At 38.0% G+C, this 23974-nt stretch overlaps 1 protein-coding gene and 1 non-coding gene across 2 annotated transcripts in view; one reads left to right on the forward strand and one right to left on the reverse strand.

Annotated features, from left to right (window-relative positions):
- MIPEP (mitochondrial intermediate peptidase) overlaps window positions 1-23974 on the reverse strand; it is a 189100-nt gene that overhangs the window by 108101 nt on the left and 57025 nt on the right. The window contains exons 12-14 of the mRNA XM_049778451.1: window positions 23539-23616; window positions 21446-21650; window positions 19329-19438 (exon numbers count right to left, since the gene is read on the reverse strand). Coding sequence (XP_049634408.1) covers window positions 19329-19438; window positions 21446-21650; window positions 23539-23616 — 393 coding nt within the window. The remainder of the gene's footprint in view (window positions 1-19328; window positions 19439-21445; window positions 21651-23538; window positions 23617-23974) is intronic.
- LOC126017065 (U6 spliceosomal RNA) lies at window positions 13895-14000 on the forward strand. Its single transcript, XR_007498741.1, has one exon. It is a non-coding gene; the product is annotated as a U6 spliceosomal RNA (small nuclear RNA).

Consider the following 23974-nt stretch of genomic DNA (forward strand, 5'->3'; position numbering starts at 1 on the left):
TAAAATGGCAATACTCCCCCAAAGCATTGTACAGATTTGATGTGATCCCTCTAAAGATACCCATGACATTTTTCAAAGAAGTGGATCAAACACTTCTGAATTTCATTTGCAACAATAAACACAAACAGCTAAAGTAATACTTGGGGAAAAAATATGAGAGGCATAACTTTCCCCAATTTTAAACTGTACTACAAAGCAATAGTTATCAGAACAGCATGGTATTGAAATAAAGACAGATCCTCAGATCAGTGAAATAGACTTGAGTATTCAGAGAATGTTCCCCAGACATACAATCAACTAATCTTTGATAAAGGGGCAAGAAATCCAAAATGAAGCAAGGAAAGCCTCTTCAACATGTGGTGCTGGAACAACTGGTTAGACATCTGCAAAAAAGCGAACTCAGAACACCCTTCTAACACCATGCACAAAGATCAAATCCAAATGGATTAAAGACCTTGATATCAGGCCTGACACCCTAAGGTATATAGAACAACACGTAGGTAAAATACTATATGACATTGAGACTAAAGGCATCTTCAAGGAGGTAACAGCACTCTCCAAACAAGTGGAAGCAGAGATAAACAGATGGGACTATATTAAGCTGAGAAGCTTCTGCACCTCAAAGGAAATAGTGCCTAAGATACAAAAGCCACCCACAGAATGAGAGAAATTATTTACCCAATACCCATGAGACAAAGGACTAATACCTAAAATATACAAGGTGCTGACAAAACTTAGTAAGAAAAAAACACATAACCCCATCAAAATATGGTAACAAGAAATGAACAGACATTTCCTCAAAGAAGAAATACAAATGGCCAAAAGACACATGAAAAAATGTTCCACATCACTAATCATCAGGGAGATGCAAATCAAAACTACAGTGAGGTACCATCTCACACCACAGAGACTGGAACACATCAAAAAGAATAAGAACAATCAATTCTGGCAGGGATGTGGAGAGAAAGGAACTTTTATTCACTGTTGGTGGGAATGCCGTCTAGTCTAGCCTTTATGGAAAACAGTATGGAGATTCTTCAAAAAAACGGAAATTGAGCTCCCATTTGATCCAGCTATTTCACTCCTAGGAACACATGAATACAATACAAAAATCCTTTCTTCACACCTATATTCACTGCAGCACTCTTTACAATAGCCAGACTCTGGAAACAACCAAGATGCCCTTCAACAGATGAATGGCTAAAGAAACTGTGGTACATATACACAATGGAATATTATGAAGCCATCAGGAAAGATGAAGTCATGAAATTTTCCTATACATGGGAGTACAAGGAATCTATTATGCTGAGTGAAATAAGTCATAGAGAGAGAGAAAGATAGACACAGAATAGTATCACTCATCTATGGGTTTTAAGAAAAATTAAAGACATTGCTGTAATAAGGCCTAGAGACAATAGAGTTAAGGGCTGGGAGGGCAGGAAGGACTAGCTCACGATTTGAAGCTCACCTCAAAGAGTGGTGAATGCTTTTGGTGAAATGACTGCACTGACAACTAGCATGACAATGTTAAAGAATGAGAGAAGTGGGGCCGGTGAGGTGGCACTAGAGGTAAGGTGTCTGCCTTGCAAGCGCTAGCCAAGGAAGGACCACGGTTCGATCCCCTGGCGTCCCATATGGTCCCCCCAAGCCAGGGGTGATTTCTGGGCGCTTAGCTAGGAGTAACCCCTGAGCATCAAATGGGTGTGGCTGAAAAAAAAAAAAAGAACGAGAGAAGTAAAATGCCTGTCGCGATGCAGGTAGGGTGGGGGAGTTGGGGGGCATTGGTAGTGGGAATGTTGTATTGGTGAAGGAGGGTTTTCTGTTTATGACTGAAACCCAGCTACAAACATGCTTGTAATCATGGTGCTTAAATAAAGATTTATAAATAAAGTAAAAAAAAAATCCCCATAGATCATTCTAACCCCTCACCTCACCTCCAGGGTTGCCATAGGCCATTTTGAGAAGGCCGCATTAGTTTAAATTAAGTTTTCTGAAGCCACAGATAAACTCTGTGGCCTGTAACAGGTCAGGTCCCTCTGAGTACCCTCAGAATAAAAGTCTCATCCTTCTCTGTGCACCCAAAAAATATCTTTGCAAGGTCCCCACCCTCCTCCTTTCATTAAATATCAATACTCCAAATGGGAAGGAAATGACTATAAAACCACCACCCTCTTCTATCAGAAAGCTAAGTCTAATTTCCCACTTAAATTAAATAGGACTTATAAGACCATCAAGAAACCAAGTGTATGGGGGCTCAAAGAGTTGACACAATCAAAAACACACTTCTTGAAAACACAAATTCTAGAGGGCTCCATACCCAATGACTCCACAGCTACACTTCACATTGCTCACTGTCTTATATCATCCATGCTAAAGTCTGAGCTGCTAGAAATTAGACCAACATAGGTATTCATCAGGGTTTGAAATCAAAGGCAGCAAAATCAGAGCATCCTAACTTGACAAGCAAAACTGTTGACAAGAAGGGAGCACAGGGGAGTGACAAAGAACTGAGGTTAGATTAGATGTCTGGCATTTTCCAGATAGCAGGTGCATCTCCCCTAGTCTGCAAGAAGATCCCTCAGGATAAACCACTCTCTCATGTGTAAAACAAAAACTAAAAAATACCAGACAAAATCTTGTAAAATAATAATTAATATAGTTTATATTCAAGTAATAGTTGAATAATGAAATACTAGTTGTTAAGTCAACCTCTGAAAAAACATTACCTGGGACAAAGTCAAGTCCTTGTACCAGGTCTGTGCCTTTCTTAAGGCTGTCATAGCCAGGGAGATCATTGCATGCATTTGGATCTGCCAGTCTCCAGTCAGGACTGCTACCTACATATGAAAAACATCTACCCATGCCTGCCACGGCACTTTGACTTGGACAACAGATACCACTGTGGCCTCTGGAACAACTAGAGATAGCTAGCCAATAATCACAGAAATACAATATTGCTAGTTTCTAGAGCTTCATTAAAGGAAAGAAAATTGTTAATTGTAATCTTGGTATAAATAAAATCACATTGTTTATGCATCATCCATCAGAACAAAAATATATAAAAATTATAATATCTCCTTTGCATTAACAAAGCACAACACTCAGGGAAGATTTTAGAAATTGGGCAAAATGGGGCCCGGAGAGTTAGCACAGCGGTGTTTGCCTTGCAAGCAGCCAATCCAAGACCAAAGGTGGTTGGTTCGAATCCCGGTGTCCCATATGGTCCCCTGTGCCTGCCAGGAGCTATTTCTGAGCAGACAACCAGGAGTAACCCGAGCACCACCAGCTGTGGCCCAAAAACCAAAAAAAAAAAAAAAAAGCGTAAAATAAAATACTGCAAATGCAAACTTCTAAATTTTCTATAATAGATTTCTTCATGAGCTTGACTTGTAAGCATGTAACTTCATAAATTTGCTAAATGCTTTCTACCACTACAAAACTCACCAAATTTTAGTAATGTGATGTTAAAAGTTCAGTTCCAAAGCCTTAACAGTGCCAAGTCACTACAATTTTTAAAAACCTTGTTCTATTTATGACCATTTAGAAGATTTATTGTGATAGAACCTGCATAAATATTAAAAGTTAAGACATTCTCTGGTACAAATTTTTGTTATGGTAATAATTCATCTCCTCCTTCAGCAAAGAGCTCCTATCATCAATATCCCCTGGGAGCACATCAAATCTAACAATATAAACCTGTTAAGACATGATGGTTCAAAGCAAGAAAAGGCTTCAGAGGCAGAAAGCCAAGCACCATTGCATTCTGGGCTACAAGTCAGCAATTTGACTTTGCAGCTTGAACCCCACACCACACCAACTAGTTAGTCTCCACACGTCTGTAAAATGACTGGATCGACCAAGTCCCAGCCAGCTGGTTCTAAACCTAATCAGTACTATAAAACTGTTGCCAGATGTCACGTAAAAAAAATCCCAGCTCTAAATCCACTGGAAATGATACTGCTTTTCACTTGCTTTATTCTCGCTGCTCTTTCTAACAAGCTAAGATACTATGAGATGAAAGAACCATTAGAATTACTGACAATGCAAAGACACACACGGTTTTTAGTTTTGCTGAGCTTAAAAATAAACATCTTAAGGGCTGGAGAGACAGTGCTTGGATGAAGGCACATGCCTTACATACAACTGACCCCAATTCAATCTCTGGCACCACATCGACACCAGCACTGCAAGGTGGACACAGACAATTCTTGGTAGCATTCTCTCATTCAATCATGCCAGAAACAGTCTAAGCAGCACCCAGGGATCCTGGCTTAATTCTGTTTTTTCTTTTAAAATTCCATTTAAAAAATACCATGTTTTGCTATTTACACACAAAATTTAATGGGCTCAAAGTTTTAAGCAGTATGGAAGCTTGATTTTACATAAATAAGCAGAATTATTCTGGACAAATTAAGTGGGTAATCTAATCTGATGTCACCTACTTGGGGTCCTGGGGTCAGGGTCCCTCAACACCAACTCCCAATCAGTCCTCACTTTCATCTAGCACAAAAGATGAAAATGGGTAGAGTTTCAAAATAAATGAAACCTGCAAAACTAATTGTTTTCAGTTATGCTATAATTGCTATTTTGAGTTCATGTTCATATCACCTGAAAGAGAATGACAGGAGATGATTTATTACAAGACTTGTGTCTACTTGGAAACAGATCTTAAGCCACTAAAGCCTTGGGCTGACTTTCACAAACCCAGGCAACAAAGTAAATCTTATAATGACATAACAGCACATTACAGCTGTAAAATGAAAGTAACAAAAACTACTAAAAATAACACAATGGAAGTGGTCTGTAATTTTGTGAGAAACACCGTAAAAAAATATATGAGCCATTTCCCAGCAAAAGAAATTTTTAACTAGGCAAATTAGAAAAAGAAATACCTACATGTTATAAAAATTATGAGAGAAAATCTGGTATGGAGCTAATGCTTTTACCAACAGCCATCTTCTGTGTGACCTATGGCAAATTAAACTGAGCCTAAATTTCTTTAAAGTGTGATTAACTGTGTACCAACTGCAGACATTGCTACAGAAAAAAAGGCAAGACATAAAATAAATGTCAGCTTCTATTCATTGTTTGAAAAATATTTTATGAAAACTATGCAAAGAAACAAATAGTTCAGTGTGAACAAAATGACACAAACAATATATTTTCACTCAAACTCCATATATTTTGGGGTCAGGAATGCAGTGAAGGATTGCAAAATCACCACAAAGAAGCAGACTCTCAAACAAGAGGTATCATGAAGACTGAGTTTAACCCCTCATGAAGAAAAGAACAGCACAACTCTGCACGCTTGGATGAGCAAGTCACTTTTGATTCAATATTCTCACAATACAGGGAAACATTAATTAAATGATCTATAGGACAGTGAAAGTATTCTGACATTCTGAATAATAATGGATATGTTTCACTACATTTTTGTTTAGGTTCATAATCTACTTTAATCTGGGCTCTGAATGATTATTATATCTGTATATCACACCAATAAAAAGTAAATATATCTTAAGGTTTTGTTGTCAGAAAATTAGTTACAAATTAAAGATCTAAACATCTTGAAAGAAATGATTTTATAAGACTTCCATGAACTAGATCTCCAATCAGAAAATATAGTGTACCCAAAACCAAAGTTTTATAATATATCAACCAAGTGCAAAGAATCAAAATTAATTGTATGAAGTAATTAAAATCTCATTGAACAATAAATTACTAGATTATAAGAAGATAAGAAGGTTTAAAATTTTTAGAAAACACTTCTACCAACTCAATGGTCAAAGAGAAAATGAGGTTGATTGAAAAGAATCAATACTTGAAACCAAGACAGCAAATAGGGCACTGGCCAGGGCTGAAGCCCATAGTGTGCCAGCCATACTACATGACAGCCTAACCATAAATCCCCCAGCATGGCCTGCCGGCTCTGCTTGGTCCAAATTTGTGCACAGGACCGGATCCAGATAGATACCAGCTAGCCAGGGATGGCCTCTAACTTCTGTCCACTGCTTGGGAAGCACCAAAATAAACTAAAACTCAGCATCACAAAACTTAAATGTACAGCACAAAAAAACTTGTCTGCCCAGGCTAGAACATGGATATCATTCAATTACAGTGCACATGCCTTCAAAGGGCAGGCCCTGAGTTAATATGTGTGTGTATGTATGTGTATATATATATATGCTAACATGGAACTGAACTGGTTAAGTATGAGAAATAGATAAAGTGCTAAGAAAGATGATGAAAACACAAAGAAAGAATAACAAAATAGAAACCAACAAAGACAAAAACTAGGCTAAGTAAAGATTGTTTTGCTCACTTGAAAATATTAACAGATAGGGGCCAGCGAGGTGGTGCTAGAGGTAAGGTGTCTGCCTTGCAAGCGCTAGCCAAGGAAGGACCGCGGTTCGATCCCCCCGGTGTCCCATATGGTCCCCCCAAGCCAGGGGCAATTTCTGAGCGCTTAGCCAGGAGTAACCATTGAGCATCAAACGGGTATGCCCCCCCCAAAAAAAATTAACAGATAAACTCTTGTCAAGATTAATAGAAAAAAAATGAAAGAAAAATGTTAGGAATGAAAATAACGTAATTACAGATTAAATATGATTTAAAGGACAAAAAACTGCTATTATTAACTTACTCCCAATAAAGTTGAGAATCTAGATTAAATGGATACATTTCTAAAAAAAATTACAACCCAGTAAAGCTTAAGAAGAAAATAAAGTCAAGGGCTCATAGGACTACTGAGAAATCAGTCATTTTAAAAACATCTTCCCATAGAGAAAATAATAGACTCTGAATAATTTATAGATGAATTCTGTTCAAAGTTTCAAGGAACAAATTATTATAATTTTAGAAAAAGCACTTAAAGGAAAAGCATTCATCCAATCGTTTATGAAATGATATATACTTTAAAAAAGGACAAAGAAAACTTACCAGTCAATCTCTAAAAATTACATAGATGCAGACATTTTTTTCTATATAAAACACTAGCACTGAAGTAAGAATGGTATTTAAAAATAAGTAAGAACTGCTTAATCATAGAATACAAGTTAGCCTTAACATTTAATATAGGGCCGGGCGGTGGCGCTAAAGGTAAGGTGCCTGCCTTGCCTGCGCTAGCCTTGGACGGACCGCGGTTCGATCCCCCGGTGTCCCATATGGCCCCCCAAGCCAGGAGCGACTTCTGAGCACATAGCCAGGAGTAACCCCTGAGCGTTACCGGGTGTGGCCCAAAAACAAAAAACAAAAAAAAAAAAACATTTAATATAAACTAATACTTAAAGAAATCAAAGAAAAAAAATTCACACTCGGAGAGATAGCATGGAGGTAAGGCATTTGCCTTTCATGCAGAAGGTCGGTGGTTCAAATCCTGGCATCCTATATGGTCCCCAGAGCCTGCCAAGAGCAATTTTTGAGCATAGTGCCAGGAAGTAACCCTTGAGCACTGACGGTGTGACCCAAAAACTAAAAAAAAAAAAAAAAAACTCACCCAAAAATTCACAAAAATACTTGTTGAAATACAATACTCAGTGATAACTTAGAAAATATATAAAGTTATGAAACTAGGAAATGAAGGAGAAAAAGAATTATCCAATTTTCATATATCCAGTAAAGCCTGCTAGTGTAGGAAGGAACAAAGGAAGAATTAAAGGAATTTCCTTTTCTACTGAAACTAAAATATTTTTATGGTAAAACATTGGAAATATTTCCTTTAAAAATCAACATCTATGGAAATCTTTCAGTTTGCTGGAAGTTGATGAATCTGGAAAGGCTCATGCAGATTGGAGCGAGTCAGTGGGAGAAGGACAGAGAGTGGCTGTTCTCACTATTAGATGCTATACTAGAAACAAGACAAGGGAACAGAGAATATCACATAGTGGTGAATCCAAGGCCCTGGATAACAGAATGAAGAATGTGAAAAAGGGTGATATGCTTAGGGGTGAAAGATAAAACAACTTAAGGTTAATATAAGGGTCCTGGGCACTAAAGTTAATTTGAAAAAAAAAGGTATTTTGCAAAGGAAGCAGATGGGGGTGGGAGGGAACCTAAAGAGATTCATTGGTGGAGGGATAGCAATGCTTGTGGAGGGTGAGGAGTTGGGACACTGTAAGGCTTAAACTCTATTAGTAACAGCACTGTAAGTCACAGTGCCAAATTAAAATAAATAATAATTAAAACATGAGATAAAATTTAGGAAATCTATGCACTAGTCTATTTTTTATAGCATAAGTAATATCTGGCCAAAGAAAAGCCTTCTAGAAAATCTATATGCAAGTTATTAGGAATAAGGAAGTTTAGCAAGGTTACTAAAAATAAGATATTTGGAAAAGAAGAAATTATGTTTAAACATTAGCAACTAAGAATTTGAAAACAACTGTGTTTGTGACTGAAGTGCATTACACAGAATTATTTACGGTACATGGTGACAATGAATGAAGGGCATTCCCACCACCAATGTTGTCCTCCCTCCACTCCTGTTCCCAGCATGTCTCCTATATCTCCCTCCTTTACCCCCTCCACCCAAAATACTAGTGTAACTGGTCTCCACTTTACAGCTTGTTGTAGATTGGGTATCTATTCTGTTGTCATTGACTCTGGGTTTGGTGTTCCAGTCTGATCATTTTTTACTTTCACCATATGTTCATATGACTGGTCCTGGTATCATCATTTCCCCCCAACCCCAATTTATGAGGCTGAATAATTCAAGTTATGCAATTCTGTTGGAGATAAAAAGGTTAAGGAAAAGAGAAGAAAAATTTCGTATCAACTATCAAATAAAATGCACCCAGCCAAAAAAATATCACCAAATAATATCCACATGAGTGAAACAGAAAGAAAAAAGTGGAACAAAAAAGAGAAGGAAAATAATTATCAAAAACAAACAAAACAAAACAAGAAAAAGGAATGCTGGAGTGGCAGGGTTTGGCGGTCCCCTCACTTTTTTTTTTTTTTTTTTTTTTTTGCATAAGCACAGTAAGTATTGGGAAAGGATGGAAATTCCCGTGGCCTAGGAGATTCAAGGGTTTCTTCACTCTTAAATCATACTGTCATCGGAACAACCACTGGCTCCATATATACTCATTGCCATATCCCAGGGGGTTTTTTTGTTTGTTTTTGTTTTTGTTTTGTGGTGTAAGGAACTTTCCTCTCAGTTGTGGATGACAAAATCAGGCCACTGTAGCTAGCTATCTTGGTATTTGCGCAGGTCCTAGGACAAGGCCTAGGATAGAGTCTTTACGGTTCTAGAGGTTCTGTTCCATCATTGTTGGTGTGTTCAGTCTTCTGTATCATGTGCTCCATGTTTTTGCTCTGTCCCTAAGCTGAAGTCTAGTAAATTATGGTTCCAAATGTTCTGCTCAGCCTCTGTCGTCAAAATTGGGCCTCTGTACTAAGAAATCTTGGGGTTTTTTTTTTAAGAGTCCTGGGCTACAGCCTTGGGTAGGGTTTTCCTTGTTGGTCTCAAGGTAAATTCTACCCAGTCACAGTTGTCAAAGTCAGTTTTCTGTAGTGCTCTTATTTTTCATAGTTCAAAGGACGATACATCTTCTGATTTCCACTTTATGTTAGATGATGTGATAGGACCTCCTGGTCTTGGGTCAAGTTGTCATTTCCTCGCTGTCCTCATCATGTTAACACTGGCCCAAGTAAATCTCCCAACGGAGCTTAGTTTCTGGTGTTGTTGCAGGGAGCTGTTTCAGTTCTACGTCTGGGATCTGGGGTTTGAGATTGAACTAACACTGTCCAATCTCATGGAGACTGAGTTGTATCCACATGATATATGTCCAGGATGGAAGGCACCCTTGTGTAAAAAGTGTGAGTTCTTATCCTTAGAAGATAAGATCTTGTTTCTGTGTCTATAATTTCCCCTTATTTATTGTGCCTATACAAAAACGTATGTATCCTTTTGTATTGCTGGTGCTATTCTGGGTAAGGGTGACAGGCTACACACACAGTATCTGTGGTCTGGTCTGAGCTTTTATCCCAGGCAAGACGTTATCTTGGTTTTTGTGCCAAGCAGCACCAAAACTAGTGAGGATAGAGAAAATATGTATATATAAAAAATAGGACAAATAGATAAAACTGAGATAAAAAAAAGATATTTGAAGAAAACAAGTGATGGGGAAGGCTACCCGTATGTTTAGGAATACACATCTTAAGATGCATTATTATAAAGGTATTAAGCTTACATAGGCAATATAGGCCTCCGAATTAAGTCTTTTGAGATATTCTTGTGGGGAGTGAAAGCCAAGGCACTTTTGCATATCACAGACCTTGGTCTTGAGTTTGAGATATGATTTGCAATATTTCGAAGTCCTGCAGTGTCCTTGAGCTGGAGGTTTTAAAGAAGCTGATTCCGGTATCATGCAATAGTCCACGATTTGATGGGGGTGAGAGGGGCCACAAAGCTTGAGTCAGCAGGCATGTTGGTTGTGGTTTCTTGCTGAGACATGAGATGGGGAATCAAGAGGGTGTCTTTCATTGAGGAGCTGGATGGTGATCTGTTGGGGCTTTTTCATATCTTTATTTAAACACCTCAATTACACACATGATTGTAGTTGAATTTCAGTCTCACCACATGATTTAGCAAACCCACTTGGGGGTATACAGTCACTGAGACTTACTGACATTCAGTCTTCTATAGCCTTCAATATAGGACAATAGTTTCAATGGTCTGGCTCACAATATACATATACACAATAATGTATAATAGTATGTATATCATAATGTATAATAGTATGTATATGTAATATAACATAGAATGTATAACAGTATGTATATAGTATATCATGTGTATGTATATTACAATATATGCATTGTACACAGTACATACACAGTACATTCTGTATTTGTATAATTACCTAATGACAAGACCAACCAGACACATTTCTCCTTAAGACATGACATGACTGTCAATATCTAAAGAAAACGAAAGCAGGGCCCGGAGAGATAGCACAGCGGCGTTTGCCTTGCAAGCAGCCGATCCAGGACCAAAGGTGGTTGGTTCGAATCCCGGTGTCCCATATGTTCCCCTGTGCCTGCCAGGAGCTATTTCTGAGCAGACAGCCAGGAGTAACCCCTGAGCAACGCCAGGTGTGGCCCCAAACCAAAAAGAAAGAAAGAAAGAAAGAAAGAAGGAAGGAAGGAAGGAAGGAAGGAAGGAAGGAAGGAAGGAAGGAAGGAAGGAAGGAAGGAAGGAAGGAAGGAAGGAGGAAGGAGGAAGGAAGGAGGAAGGAAGGAAGGAAGGAAGGAAGGAAGGAAGGAAGGAAGGAAGGAAGGAAGGAAGGAAGGAAGAAGGAAGGAAGAAGGAAGAAAGAAGGAAAGAAAGAAGGAAGAAGAAGAAAGAAAGAAAGAAAGAAAGAAAGAAAGAAAGAAGAAAGAAGAAAGAAGAAAGAAAGAAAGAAAGAAGAAAGAAAGAAAGAAAGAAAGAAAGAAAAAGAAAGAAAGAAAGAAAGAAAAGAAAGAAAGAAAGAAAGAAAGAAAGAAAACGAAAGCAGGGACATAATTATTTGTAAATATTCATAACAGTATAATTTACAATTGTTAAAGGTAGAAACAACCCAAGTAACTAATCAGTGAATGAATGAACAAACATAATGTGTTCTCCTAGCCACCAAAAACTCCAGGTTTGCCACATATCTCCAGGCATGGTTTGGAACCAGAATGGGTCACATCCGCCCTACTCCCACACCTCTGTCCTAGTCCAAAGCCTTCTGCCATGTCTGCACAATCAGCCAACGCCACATGCATTGACTCATCTAACTCTTGATACTGAGGCACAACTAACTGCAAAAAGTCATGGATATATCGGCCTCGAAGCTGATTGCACTGGGGCCATACAAGAAGGGGTGGGGCAAATGTCCCCCACCCCCAGACCTTGCTGAAGCCCTGAGGGATGCACACTGACCCACCCACCCTATAAAAGCCACCACACTATGGACCAGCTTTACCACGTTTCCACAAACCTCTGCAGAGAGGTCTAGTCATCAAAAACTCCAGGTATGCAAGTTTTTGGCTGACATATCCAGGGACTGTTTGAAGCCAGAATGGGCAGCGGCACTTTAGCCCCACCCCCACCCAACCTCTATATTTCCAGTAGTACCACATAGCTCACAAGACCACATGACAGCCGGTAATTTTCATACTGACTTCCCAGTAGTACACCAAATTAAAGGTGAAATTATCATAGAAGCCACATAAACTTGACAAACAAAACCAACAAGAGAATGCTCAACTAGCCATATAGAGCTTAGTAGGGCTTCAGACAATGACAATTCCATTCTGATATATACAATTTCCACAAATTTTCTTTCAATGAAGATTCTATTTTTGATAATAATTCCATTACCATTTAGTTGTACCAAGCAACATGTAAATTATCATCCTGCCAAGGGGCAAGCTTCATGTAGTTGGGAAACTGGTGACAAGGGTGGAAGGAATGTGGGATTGGGATTGGAATATTGAGTATCAGATATAACTGCATTATGAACAATTCTGTAAGTCATGGTGTCTGCAATAAATTTAATTAAAATAAAATAATTAAAAGTAAACAAATAAAGGGGCCGGCGCGGTGGCGCTAGAGGTAAAGTGCCTGCCTTGCCTGTGCTAGCCTACCACAGTTCATCCCCCGGCTTCCCATATGGTCCCCCAAGCCAGGAGCGACTTCTGAGCGCATAGCCAGGAGTAACCCCTGAGTGTCACCGGGTGTGGCCCAAACCCCCCCCCCCCAAAAAAGTAAACAAATAAAACAAAATTTGGTCCATACATTCAAAGCAATATCACTGTCTTAAAAAGTCAGGAAAATCTGGCATGTGCAACAACAGTAACCAAACTTAAAACATGCTAAGTGAAATAAGTTGTCAAAAAAGTTAACTGCTATTCCACTAATGTAGGGGAACCACTAAAAGAAAATGATTGTACAAGCTTGGAGGTGAGGGAGGCAGGTGGAAGTTGATGTTTAATAGATAAAAATTTCCATTTTTTAAGATGAACAAAAATGGGCCGGAGAGATAGCATGGAGGTAAGGCATTTGCCTTTCATGCAGAAGGTCATCGGTTCAAATCCCGGCGTCCCATATGGTCCCCCGTGCCTGCCAGGAGCAATTTCTGAGCATGAAGCCAGGAGTAACCCCTGAGCACTGCCAGGTGTGACCCAAAAACCACAAAAAAAAAAAAAAAAGATGAACAAAAATATATGAATAGATATTTGATGACGGCACGACCAAAATGAGAATGTATTTAATACTACCAAATGGAACTCTTAAAAATGATGAAGATAGGAACCAGAGAGATAGTACAGAGGTTAAGAAGCTTTCCTTTCAAAATTCAATCCAAGGCACTACATAGGATGTCTGACCACTGCCAAGAATGATTCCTTAGAGCCACAGTAAGCCATGCTCCATAACTTCCCCACCCCACTCCCCAAAAAAGATTAAGATGTAACTGTTATACTTCCATCTAACTAAAACTAAGTGGCATCTTAGAACATTAAGGAAGAACCATGCATCTAGGCATATCTAGAAAGTTTTGTGCATAATGAGAGTACCTGGAAAGGGGTTAGGCCAAAGTTGGACTCAGTAAGTACTGAGAGATAGCCTTTAGTGTTTTTGATGCTGAGGGTCTCCTAATGTCACCCATGAATAAATGAGATGTGAGGAACACTACATCACACAGGTGACTGACACTATGTTCACTAAATATAAAATCCTAGGAGCCGAAGAGATAGTATTGTGGGTAAGGTAGCTTACCTTGCATGTAGCTGACCTAAATTCAATTCCCTTCATCCCATATGGTCCCCAAACATCTCCAGGAGTGACTGCTGAGTACAGAGCCAAGAATAATCCCTGAGTACCAGTTGTTGTAGCCCCAAAACAATAAAAAAATAAAGAACAGTGCTCGCTTCGGCAGCACATATACTAAAATTGGAACGATATAGAAAGATTAGCATGGCCCCTGCACGAAGATGACACGCAAATTCATGAAGCATTCCATATTTAAAAAAAAATTAAAAAATAAAAAAAATAAAGAACAAAAAATGTCAAAAGTCTTTGATTCCCCAGTGGCCCATATGGTCCCCCAAGCCAAGAGCCATTTTTGAGCGCATAGCCAGGAGTAATCTCTGAGCATCACTGGGTATGGCTCCCCCAAAGAACAAAAAGAATTAAATATAAACAAAACCTTCCTCACTCATAGATAAGTGAGACTATTCTGTGTGTGTCTCTCTCCCTCTACTTATTTCACTCAGCATAATAGTTTCCATGTCCATCCATGTATAGAAAAATTTCATGACTTCATAGCTCCTGATGGCTGCATAATATTCCATTCTATGTATACGCCACAGTTTTGTTTTGTTTTGTTTTTGTGTGATTAAACAAAAAGTTAGAAAAATATTATTCTTCTTAAAGATTTTAATGTCATGTTACTTACGAGATTTTTTTAATATTTTTAATTGTATCTTTGTTTAAACATCGTGATTACAAACATGAGTGTAGGTGGGTTTCAATCTCAAAAAGAAAGCCCCCCTTCACCAGTGCAACATTCTCACCAATAATGCCCCCTCATTTTCCTCCACCCACACCTCCTGCCTGTAGTTGAGACAGGCATTCTACTTCTCTCACTCATTAACATAGTCATGGTAGTTGTTAGTTTATCATTTCTCTAACTGCACTCACCCCTCTTTGAGGTGAGCTTCATATCATGAGTGAGACCTTTCAGCCCTCATCTCTGGACATTATTACAATAATGTATTTTATTGTTCTTAAAGCCCATAGATAAGTGAGACTATTCTGTGAGTCACTCTCTCCCTATACTTATTTCACTCAGCATAATAGTTTCCATGTCCATCCATGTACAGGAAAATTTCATGACTTCATTTCTCCTGATGGCTGCATAATATTCCATTTTGTATATATGCCACAGTTTTGTTTTTATTTAATTTTTTGTTCTTTTTTTTTTTTTAGGGGAGCCACACCCGGTGATGCTCAGGGGTTACTCCCGGCTATGTGCTCAGAAATCGCTCCTGGCTTGGGGGACTATATGGGATGGTGGGAAATCAAACTGCAGTCTGTCTTAGGCTAATGCAGGCAAGGCAGATGCCTTACCACTGCTCCGGCTTCTGTACCAGTTTCTTTAGCCATTCATCTGTTGAAGGGCATCTTGGTTGTTTCCAGAGTCTGGCTATTGTAAACAGTGCTGCAATAAATATTGGTGTGAGGAAGGGATTTCTGTATTGCATTTTTGTGTTCCCAGGTAGTAGTCCTCAAACTATGGCCCGTGGGCCACATATTATATTTGTATCTGTTTTGTTTCTTCATTGCAAAATAAGATATATGCAGTGTACATAAGAATTCGTTCATAAGTTTTGATTTTACTATAATCAGACCCTCCAATGGTCTGAGGGACAGTGAACTGGACCCCTGTTTAAAAAGTTTAAGGACCCCTATCTAGGGTATATCCCTAGGAGTGGTATAGCTGGATCATATGAGAGATCAATTTCCAGTTTTTTGAGTAATCTCCATATTGTTTTCCATAAAGACTGGACTAGACAGCATTTTCACCAGCAGTGAATGAGAGTTCCTTTCTCTCCACATCCCTGCCAGCATTGATTGTTCTTGTTCTTTGCAGTGTGTGCGTGAGATGGTACCTCACTGTTGTTTTGATATGCATCTCCCTGATAATTAGTGATGTGTAGTATTTTTCATGTGCCTTTTGGCCATTTGTATTTCTTCTTTGAGAAATTGTTCACTTCTTCCCTCTATTTTTTGATGGGATTAGATTTTTTCCTTGCTAAGTTCTGTCAGAAACTTGTATATCTTAGATATTTACAGATTTTTTGATTTTAGGGAATTAAACCTTTTCCGTCAATCTGAAATTGTCCTTCAAATGAAAACAACAAGCCCTTGGAATCTTAATTGCTGGCAAGAGGAGGCAAGTCCTTTGTAAAATTCACATCTCTTGCCTTCTGGCACTCTTCAACTTCTACAGATAGAAAAATTGTTTTCCACTTTCTACAGACTGTCTGCAAGTCCTTTAGTCTAGCTGAGTCTGAAACTCAAAATATTATCTCATATATAACTCATAAATTATCTCATCTATTTTTACCTACTTTTAATTTATTTAATTTTCACGTCAAGGAATATCTCCTAAAGCAGGACTGAGGAGAATTAGGGGCCATTTCAATGATTCTGAGCCAACCTAGCCAGATGCTCAGGTCTCCAGCCCAAACCTAGGGATCCATACAGGGAGGGAGGGAAGCACATAGTTCCAGGAATCGAACAGGTATTAAGCACCATAGTTTATATACTATCCCCCCAGACTCGAAAGCTTAAGTTTAGAATTTCATCACTTTCTTAAAACTCTCAAAACAGGGGCCAGCGAGGTGGCGCTAGAGGTAAGGTGTCTGCCTTGCAAGCGCTAGCCAAGGAAGGACCGCGGTTCAATCCCCCAGTGTCCCATATGGTCCCCCCAAGCCAGGGGCAATTTCTGAGTGCTTAACCCCTGAACATCAAATGCGTGTGGCCCATAAAACCAAAACAAAAAAAAGAAACAAAACTCTCAAAACAGGTTCTTCTCACTGAAGAATTTGGAATTAAAATAGGAACTTTTTAAAATATATATTCCTCTACACATATTGTGTAAACATGCACACACACACACACCCTTCTTTGTTCTTCTTATTTTTTAATGAATGGCTAATTTTACCTTAGAATCTATGGTAAATTTTAAACCATATTTGGGTTTTTTTTTGTTTTTGTTTTGGTTTTTTTTGGGCCACACCCAGTGACGCTCAGGGGTTACTCCTGGCTATTGGCTCAGAAGTCGCTCCTGGCTTGGGGGACCATATGGGATGCCAGGGGATAGAACCGCGGTCCGTCCTAGGCTAGCGCAGGTAGGGCAGGCACCTTACCTTTAGCGCCACCACCCGGCCCCTTAAACCATATTTGGATACCATCTCTATACTATTTATTTCCATGTATCTCCATGACCATTTTGACTCTTGCACAACTAAGATCCATAAACATCACTGCTCTTAAGGTCTATCAATAAGGTTCAGCATGTCTTTCTTCCTCAAATTTGGCTCTTCTAAAACACCCTTTTCTTGGAATCTGTTTTCACTTTCCCCATTCTAATCTCTATATCTATCTAACCAACCTCAAATCTTTCCAATTAAGTCTCAAATACTTCTTGAATTCTGCCTTAGTCTTGGCTCTAATAGCTACTTGACCACATGTTTACACAAGTTCTCACTATGGGCAACAGGGCAAGGCCACAAGTTCAAGGGAGGAACGCATAAAATCATTTGCCAAAGTTTAAAGAAAAAAAAATGCGCTGGGGAAGAGTTTACAAGAGATTCTCAAGGCCAGAATAGACACAACCCTCAGAAGTGTGATTGTACAGCCCAGTATAATGTAGAAAACAGATACTTGTCACAAAAGGTGGTCTATTAAATGAGCTAGAATTAAGAGATGGGCTGGAGTAGAGTGTGCAGCAATTGAAAGCAAATTCTAGAAACATCATTAGTGTCTCCTATCCCTCCCTTTTTCCTCTTGATGTTCTTGCCATTAATAAAGATTTCTCTACATATTTATACAGGCTTTTCCTTCTTGGTAGAATAAATTGGTCTGTATCTTGAAACTGAAAAGCCATGAACACTGGAATGGTCTCTCATTTATTCTGAGCTGTCTCTCATATTGAGAACAGTACCTGGTACAGAATAAAACTCAATTATTTACTAACTGAAGGATCCTTAGTGTACACCTCAAGGCCAAATTCTTCCAACACATTTTTTATGATTTTGGGACTCACTTTTATGATGGCATTATCATGTGGGCAGCTTTATTTCAACATATTCAGATTGAATTCAGCTGAGAATCCATTACAAAAGAAAGAATTTCATTAGATCCTCAAAATATGGAGCTACTGATATATGCTGTATGATGTTAATGTGCTCCTATGTTATTGACTAAAGATTCAGACAATCCACACAAACCACAAAGAAATTCTCTGCAGGTTAAAGAGTAGCACCCATGCCTTGATTTTTATGTGAATAACTGAAATAGACTATGCTGAAGACTCACTCCGGCTAGCTATCCAGAAAATGATCCAATAATCTACAGTTGCATTATCAAATAAAATCCAAAAGAGAGAGAGAAAGAGAGCAAGTGAGCCGATCAAATCAGATTGTATATCTAAAAAAAGAGTCACAAAGGCAATCTGGGTCCTTTTACTCACTTTATTTACACACTTAATTTCTTTGAATGTTTCCAAATACTCAGCACGACTCTAACTGCTAAGGATTTAAAGATAAATATAACCATACAACTATATTCAGGTGGTTACAATTTAAAGGAAAAGAAAATCACTAATTAAGGTAATTTAACATAATTCAATTTCTTTTTTTTTTCTAAAAGAAAGGAAAGAACATGTTTGCCAAGCAAGTAGACAGTATCCTACACAACACTATCACACTCATAACTTACTGCAAAAAGCCTATCATCTTCATCCTCCTTCAGAGAAATTATCATCATTAACATGACAATGTATTAAACAAATCTGAACCTCAAGATGAAAGATTGGGGCCGTGCGGTGGCGCTAAAGGTAAGGTGCCTGCCTTGCCTGCGCTAACCTTGGACGGACCGCAGTTCGATCCCCCGGTGTCCCATATGGTCCCCCAAGCCAGGAGCAACTTCTGAGCACATAGCCAGGAGTAACCCCTGAGCGTTACTGGGTGTGGCCCAAAAACCAAAAAAAAAAAAAAAAAATCAAGATGAAAGATTTTTCAGATTCAGAAATCAGAATTCAGAAGGCAGATTTTTCAGAATTCAGAAATTCATCATCTTGAGAAAATAAATATTTCAAAGCAGTTCAGGTTAAGTTGGCCTGGGCCAAGAGAACATTTAGCAGTGACTTGAGGAAAGAGAGTTCTGCTTAAAAAGTGACATCCTGGTAGGCCTCTCCTACAAAGTTTATTTCCTCCTTAGAAAACAAAAGCCAAGTGCTTTCTCTTCTCAGGTGAGTTTTCTGATGACTACAGAAGACATAATAGAGGGCACTTGTCTGTCAATGCACTATGTGTTCTGATTAAGCTTCTTTAAATTGGTTCCACAAAGGAGGGTGGAGTGGAGCTGATGAAGAGACAATGGGGTGAGGAGAGAAACAAAGAAAAAAATTAAAAAAAAATTTTTTTTAATTTAAAAAAATTAAAAAACAGAAAGATTCTAGGACCAAGAATCCTGTGAGTGGTAGAGTTCTTAAAAGGCACTGACAATTCAACATTGTCCAACTGAGCACAAGTCAAGCAAGTGGGACGATATTCATTCTCCTTACCTGCCCAGTTTGATAATGTCGGGCAAACTGGCTCACCACTCGATAGTCATTTGCAAAGTATTCCATCAGAATGGAAGGGACCTCAGCAAAATCAGTGGGGCACCTGGTTCCTAAAATAAGAGGGTAGAGAAAGAATTTTCATGAATGAAATCAACATATTATCTTACTATATACTCTGAAAAATCTTTATTTGTACTTCTAATGAACTATGACAGGCTTTGATTTGTTAATCAAATTTTTACTTCTATAAAACTATTACACATATTTGCAGAAAAGTTTATGAGCCTATGATATATTTTACTATGTATCAAAAGTAAAACAAAGTATTATACAGCTGGATAGAACACCTTAAAACTTTGGCAAACAAACCTCTCTTCAGTCATGCTAGAATATACACTTGACAAAAATTAAAACATTTCTTTATAGAACATTTTGCATTTAATTTACTGAACTCATTAGTTTTAAGAGTAGTTTGCTTTATCTCATAAGCCTCCTAAGAAAGTTAAATTCTCAAAATGAAAATGTGATGTTTCTCATTTAGAATACTTATACAAACAAATTCACAAAAAATTTTTGGTATTATTTTGTTATTTAGTACTGTCTTTTAAGATACCTTCTCCTCACCTAAAATACTGTGTATTCACTTAGTAAGTATCTAAAGCCAATTGTAGAGCAACTGTCTAAATTTGACAAACTGTGATTATGAGTTGAAAAGGCAGAGTCCAAAGGACTTCCTAGGTCCAAAGGAGCAATCCAGAGGTCTAAAGCACTAATGGTTAAAGCTTGTGGTCATGAGTTCAAACCCCTGGTGTACTTAATATATGTAAAACAATCCTGGCAGCTCTGCTGTATGCAAGCCATTAAGCATAAGTCATTTCCACACTGCTAGCACCAGTCAGGTATATCTAAGCAACACAACTAGAAAAAGGCATAGGCTGCCAGGCCAGAAATGAGCTTCTTGGAGATAATGTTCCTAGCATGGCCCTTGTGAGCCCCCTGTGAAAGATATGAAAATCTTTTTGCTGGAAGGCATATGAGCAGTACCTCATCAATAGCAACAAACAAAAGGACAGGGAGAGATAAAGGCTGAAAATTAAGTCAGACCAAGAAAAATATCAATTTCAGAATCAGGAGATTTTTTTTTTGTTTGTTTTTTGTTTCATTTTGGGGCTACACCCAGTGGGGTTCTGTGCTCAGAAATTACTTCTGATAGGCTCAGGGGACCATTTGGATGTGGGGGATCAAACCCATGCAGGCTGCATGCAAGGCAAACTACCCTACCCACTGTGCACTACTACGACGCCCAGATTTTTTAATTTTTTTAAGTCTTAAAGATGACAAAACTAAATAGAAATCCATAATACCTTCAAATATGGAACATTAATCATAAAAAAGTAACAAAGAAAAATGTAATGTTGTGGAAAAGTACAAAACTAGTAATTTTATAATACAATTCCAAAATGTTTTTATTATACTCTCCAAATGATTTCTCTTAAAAAGAAAAATTCAAAAAGAATAAAAAGAAAAATTCATTCACTCACTAATTCTGTGGAAGCTACCAAGGACACATACATTATATATACATACACATTACACAGAAATCACACATCACACATACACACCTCATCTACATTATACATAATACATTATATCTACATATTACAAATAATACATGTTACATTACATACATATTATACACATAAGACTATACCCAGCTTCTATGCACATATAACATGCACACATCATATATTGCAAACATTACATATATCAAACATTATACTAACAAAGACATTATACATACATTCCAATCATCATACATACATCAGTACATGATACTTACATAAGCAGACATTATATATACATACACATATATATTATATACACATTGTGTACAGATAATTGATACTCATAAGCAGACATAATGTTACATACAACATACAAGACACATTGCTACACATTTCATACACAACTGTATACTATACATACATTCACATATTATACTGTCAGATACAAACACACACCAAACACATTAAATAGGTTTACATATTATACATAAACATACAAACATTACAACACATTATATGCACACATTACACAATCATCTCCTGGTGACTCACCAGTAACATGTTGGTAACGTGTGCGTCCAAGCATAGAATGCATTGCATGTCCCATTTCATGGAAAAGATTTTCCATCATTCCAGGAGTCAATAAAGTTGGAGAATTTCTTGAGGAATGTGGAAGATTCAGCATTAGAACTACAACTGGTAGTTGATAGTCTCCATCTTCCTTTACTCTGCCCCCACGAATTGTAAAATGACAATCCTTTCAGAAAATAGAAGAATTAGGACATTTAAAAGTAAAAATAAGAACACAGATTTTTAACCCTTCTGTTCCTTTATTTATGTAGTTATAGACATATTTCTAATACTTTCTTGTCTTGCTAAATTTTGTTTTTAAAAACCAACAACAACATAGCTTAAGTTCATTTATTTCTTCACTTCAAAAACATGAACTGAGTTCAACTGATTATAGATGCCAGGAACCATTTTAAGGAGCTGCACACCTTCCAGGTGCACGAAGAGGAACGGACACTACAATTAGTTGATTCATTCCCTGTAACATGTGCAATCAACTAGGAGATGCTTTACATTCCCACTGTCCACATAGGAAAGTGAGAATCATCACACAGCTAAGACTTGAGAGATTTTATGTCAAGAGCTTTATCTCTTGCTCTTCAAAATAGATTCACTTTTCAGATGCAAAAAAAGAAACTGAAAACTTAGAAACTATTGTGTTGTTATTACCCCCCACCCCCGCAAGTGCATATAGTCAGGACCACCAGCCTCCAATCTGGCTCTGTCTGACTTCAGGAGAGAAGGGAACTTCAGATCACAGATCAGTATTCAAGCACCAAGATTCAAGCAGGGGTCAGGATCTGATCCCACCTTCAGCACCTACTGAGCAAATATCTTGGTTTTGTTTTGGAATGTTTGGGGTTTGGATATTTTGTTTGTTTGGAGGCCAGACCCAATGCAATGAGGCTACTGAAGCATTAAGTGCTCCAGACATACTCCATGCTCAGGAGTCACTCCTATGAGTGATTGGGACTAACAGCCCTAAACAACAGCCCTAAACTAACAACCCTAAACAAAAATGTTTCCCTGATTTCCTTTTCCCAGTAACCTCTTCCTTTGAGATGTGAAAAACCCACCTGGATTACAGGATCTTCCCCGACCCTGGTGGATTTGGTTCTGGATAATAGAGAGAGCAGTTCTGACTTAGTGGGTGCTGAGAGAGCACATGACAGAGAGACATGACTATGATCAATCTTGTCCTAACTAGCTTGGTGTTATTTCTCCATTATTACCCTGCTTCATCACACCCATCCACCTAAGGTAAGGGATTAAAACCATGGTACCTAGGGCAGTCTCATCTCTCATGGATTTATATTTTACAGGATAACATATGGTCCCCAGAATAAAAAATTATATCACCTACATGCAAAATATAGGCACAGCCAGGCAAATCACTGTGAAAAAAGGTTATGTCACTAAAATTTCATCTCTACCTTGTCAAGTCACAGAGTATCTCTCCAGACTTCCTGAGCTCATATCTGTGAAAATGGCTTTGAATTTGCTCCAAACTGTTTAATGCTTAAACTGATTGGCCAGCAAACATAGTATATAGCTAAAGAAAATGAACACCACATATACCAAAAAAAAGCAAGTATGTGGTTAGTGAGGTTTTCCTACAGACCATCTTCTGTAGAAGATGGACCCATTATGAAGTATGAAAAGTAGTGATAAGCTGGATTTCTAATCTGAAAGTCTGGGTTCAAGCCCCACAGTCTCTCTGTGACTGTGGACAAGTAACTTAATTCTTATGACTTCAGTAGCTTCATTATGATAGTGCCTATTTCAATAGGGGAAGGTGAGCAATTAAAGATGTGATATGTAAAAATGATTCAAAAGATGTAAATTATTCATTCCTACTAGCAATATCACTCAGAAAAAATGACAAATACAGATCTAAGCCACAACTTTCACTAGTTTTAAAATTCTACCCAAATTTCACATTTATATTTTTATAACTGCCTATTTGCATGATGCCTATGAAATATTAATAAATTACAGAAGCAAATCATTGTAAAACTCGCTTTAATTCAGATTAACTTCTAATGAGACCAGTTAGTAAACAAAGCAATAATTACCTGATGTGGTTTATCTGCTCGCTGAAAAAAATCACAATAAATGTACCCCAACAATCCCTCAGATTCATGAACAACAGCCTAGAAAAAAACAAAATTTTTAATTTAGTAGTCAACGTGAAACCATCAAAGACTACACTGGGAAAATATCCCTAATATAACACAGACACATATTATTACTGTCTATATCTCATCTTATTTGGAAATAGGTTCCAATTTCATGCCATCTCCTGAAGGATTCTGACTTAGAAACTCAACTCAGAGGAGTAAACCCTTGTCCAATACATAGCCACCAAAAATACTCAGGCCATTCACAGACCATTCACTGGGGAGGCAAAAGATAGCAGTGGTGGTGGGAATGCCATCTAGTCCAGCCTTTATGGAAAACCATATGGAGATTTCTCAAAAAAAACTGGAAATTGAGCTGCCATATGATCCA

Source organism: Suncus etruscus, chromosome 8, assembly GCF_024139225.1.
Source record: "Suncus etruscus isolate mSunEtr1 chromosome 8, mSunEtr1.pri.cur, whole genome shotgun sequence".
Lineage (NCBI taxonomy): Eukaryota > Metazoa > Chordata > Mammalia > Eulipotyphla > Soricidae > Suncus > Suncus etruscus.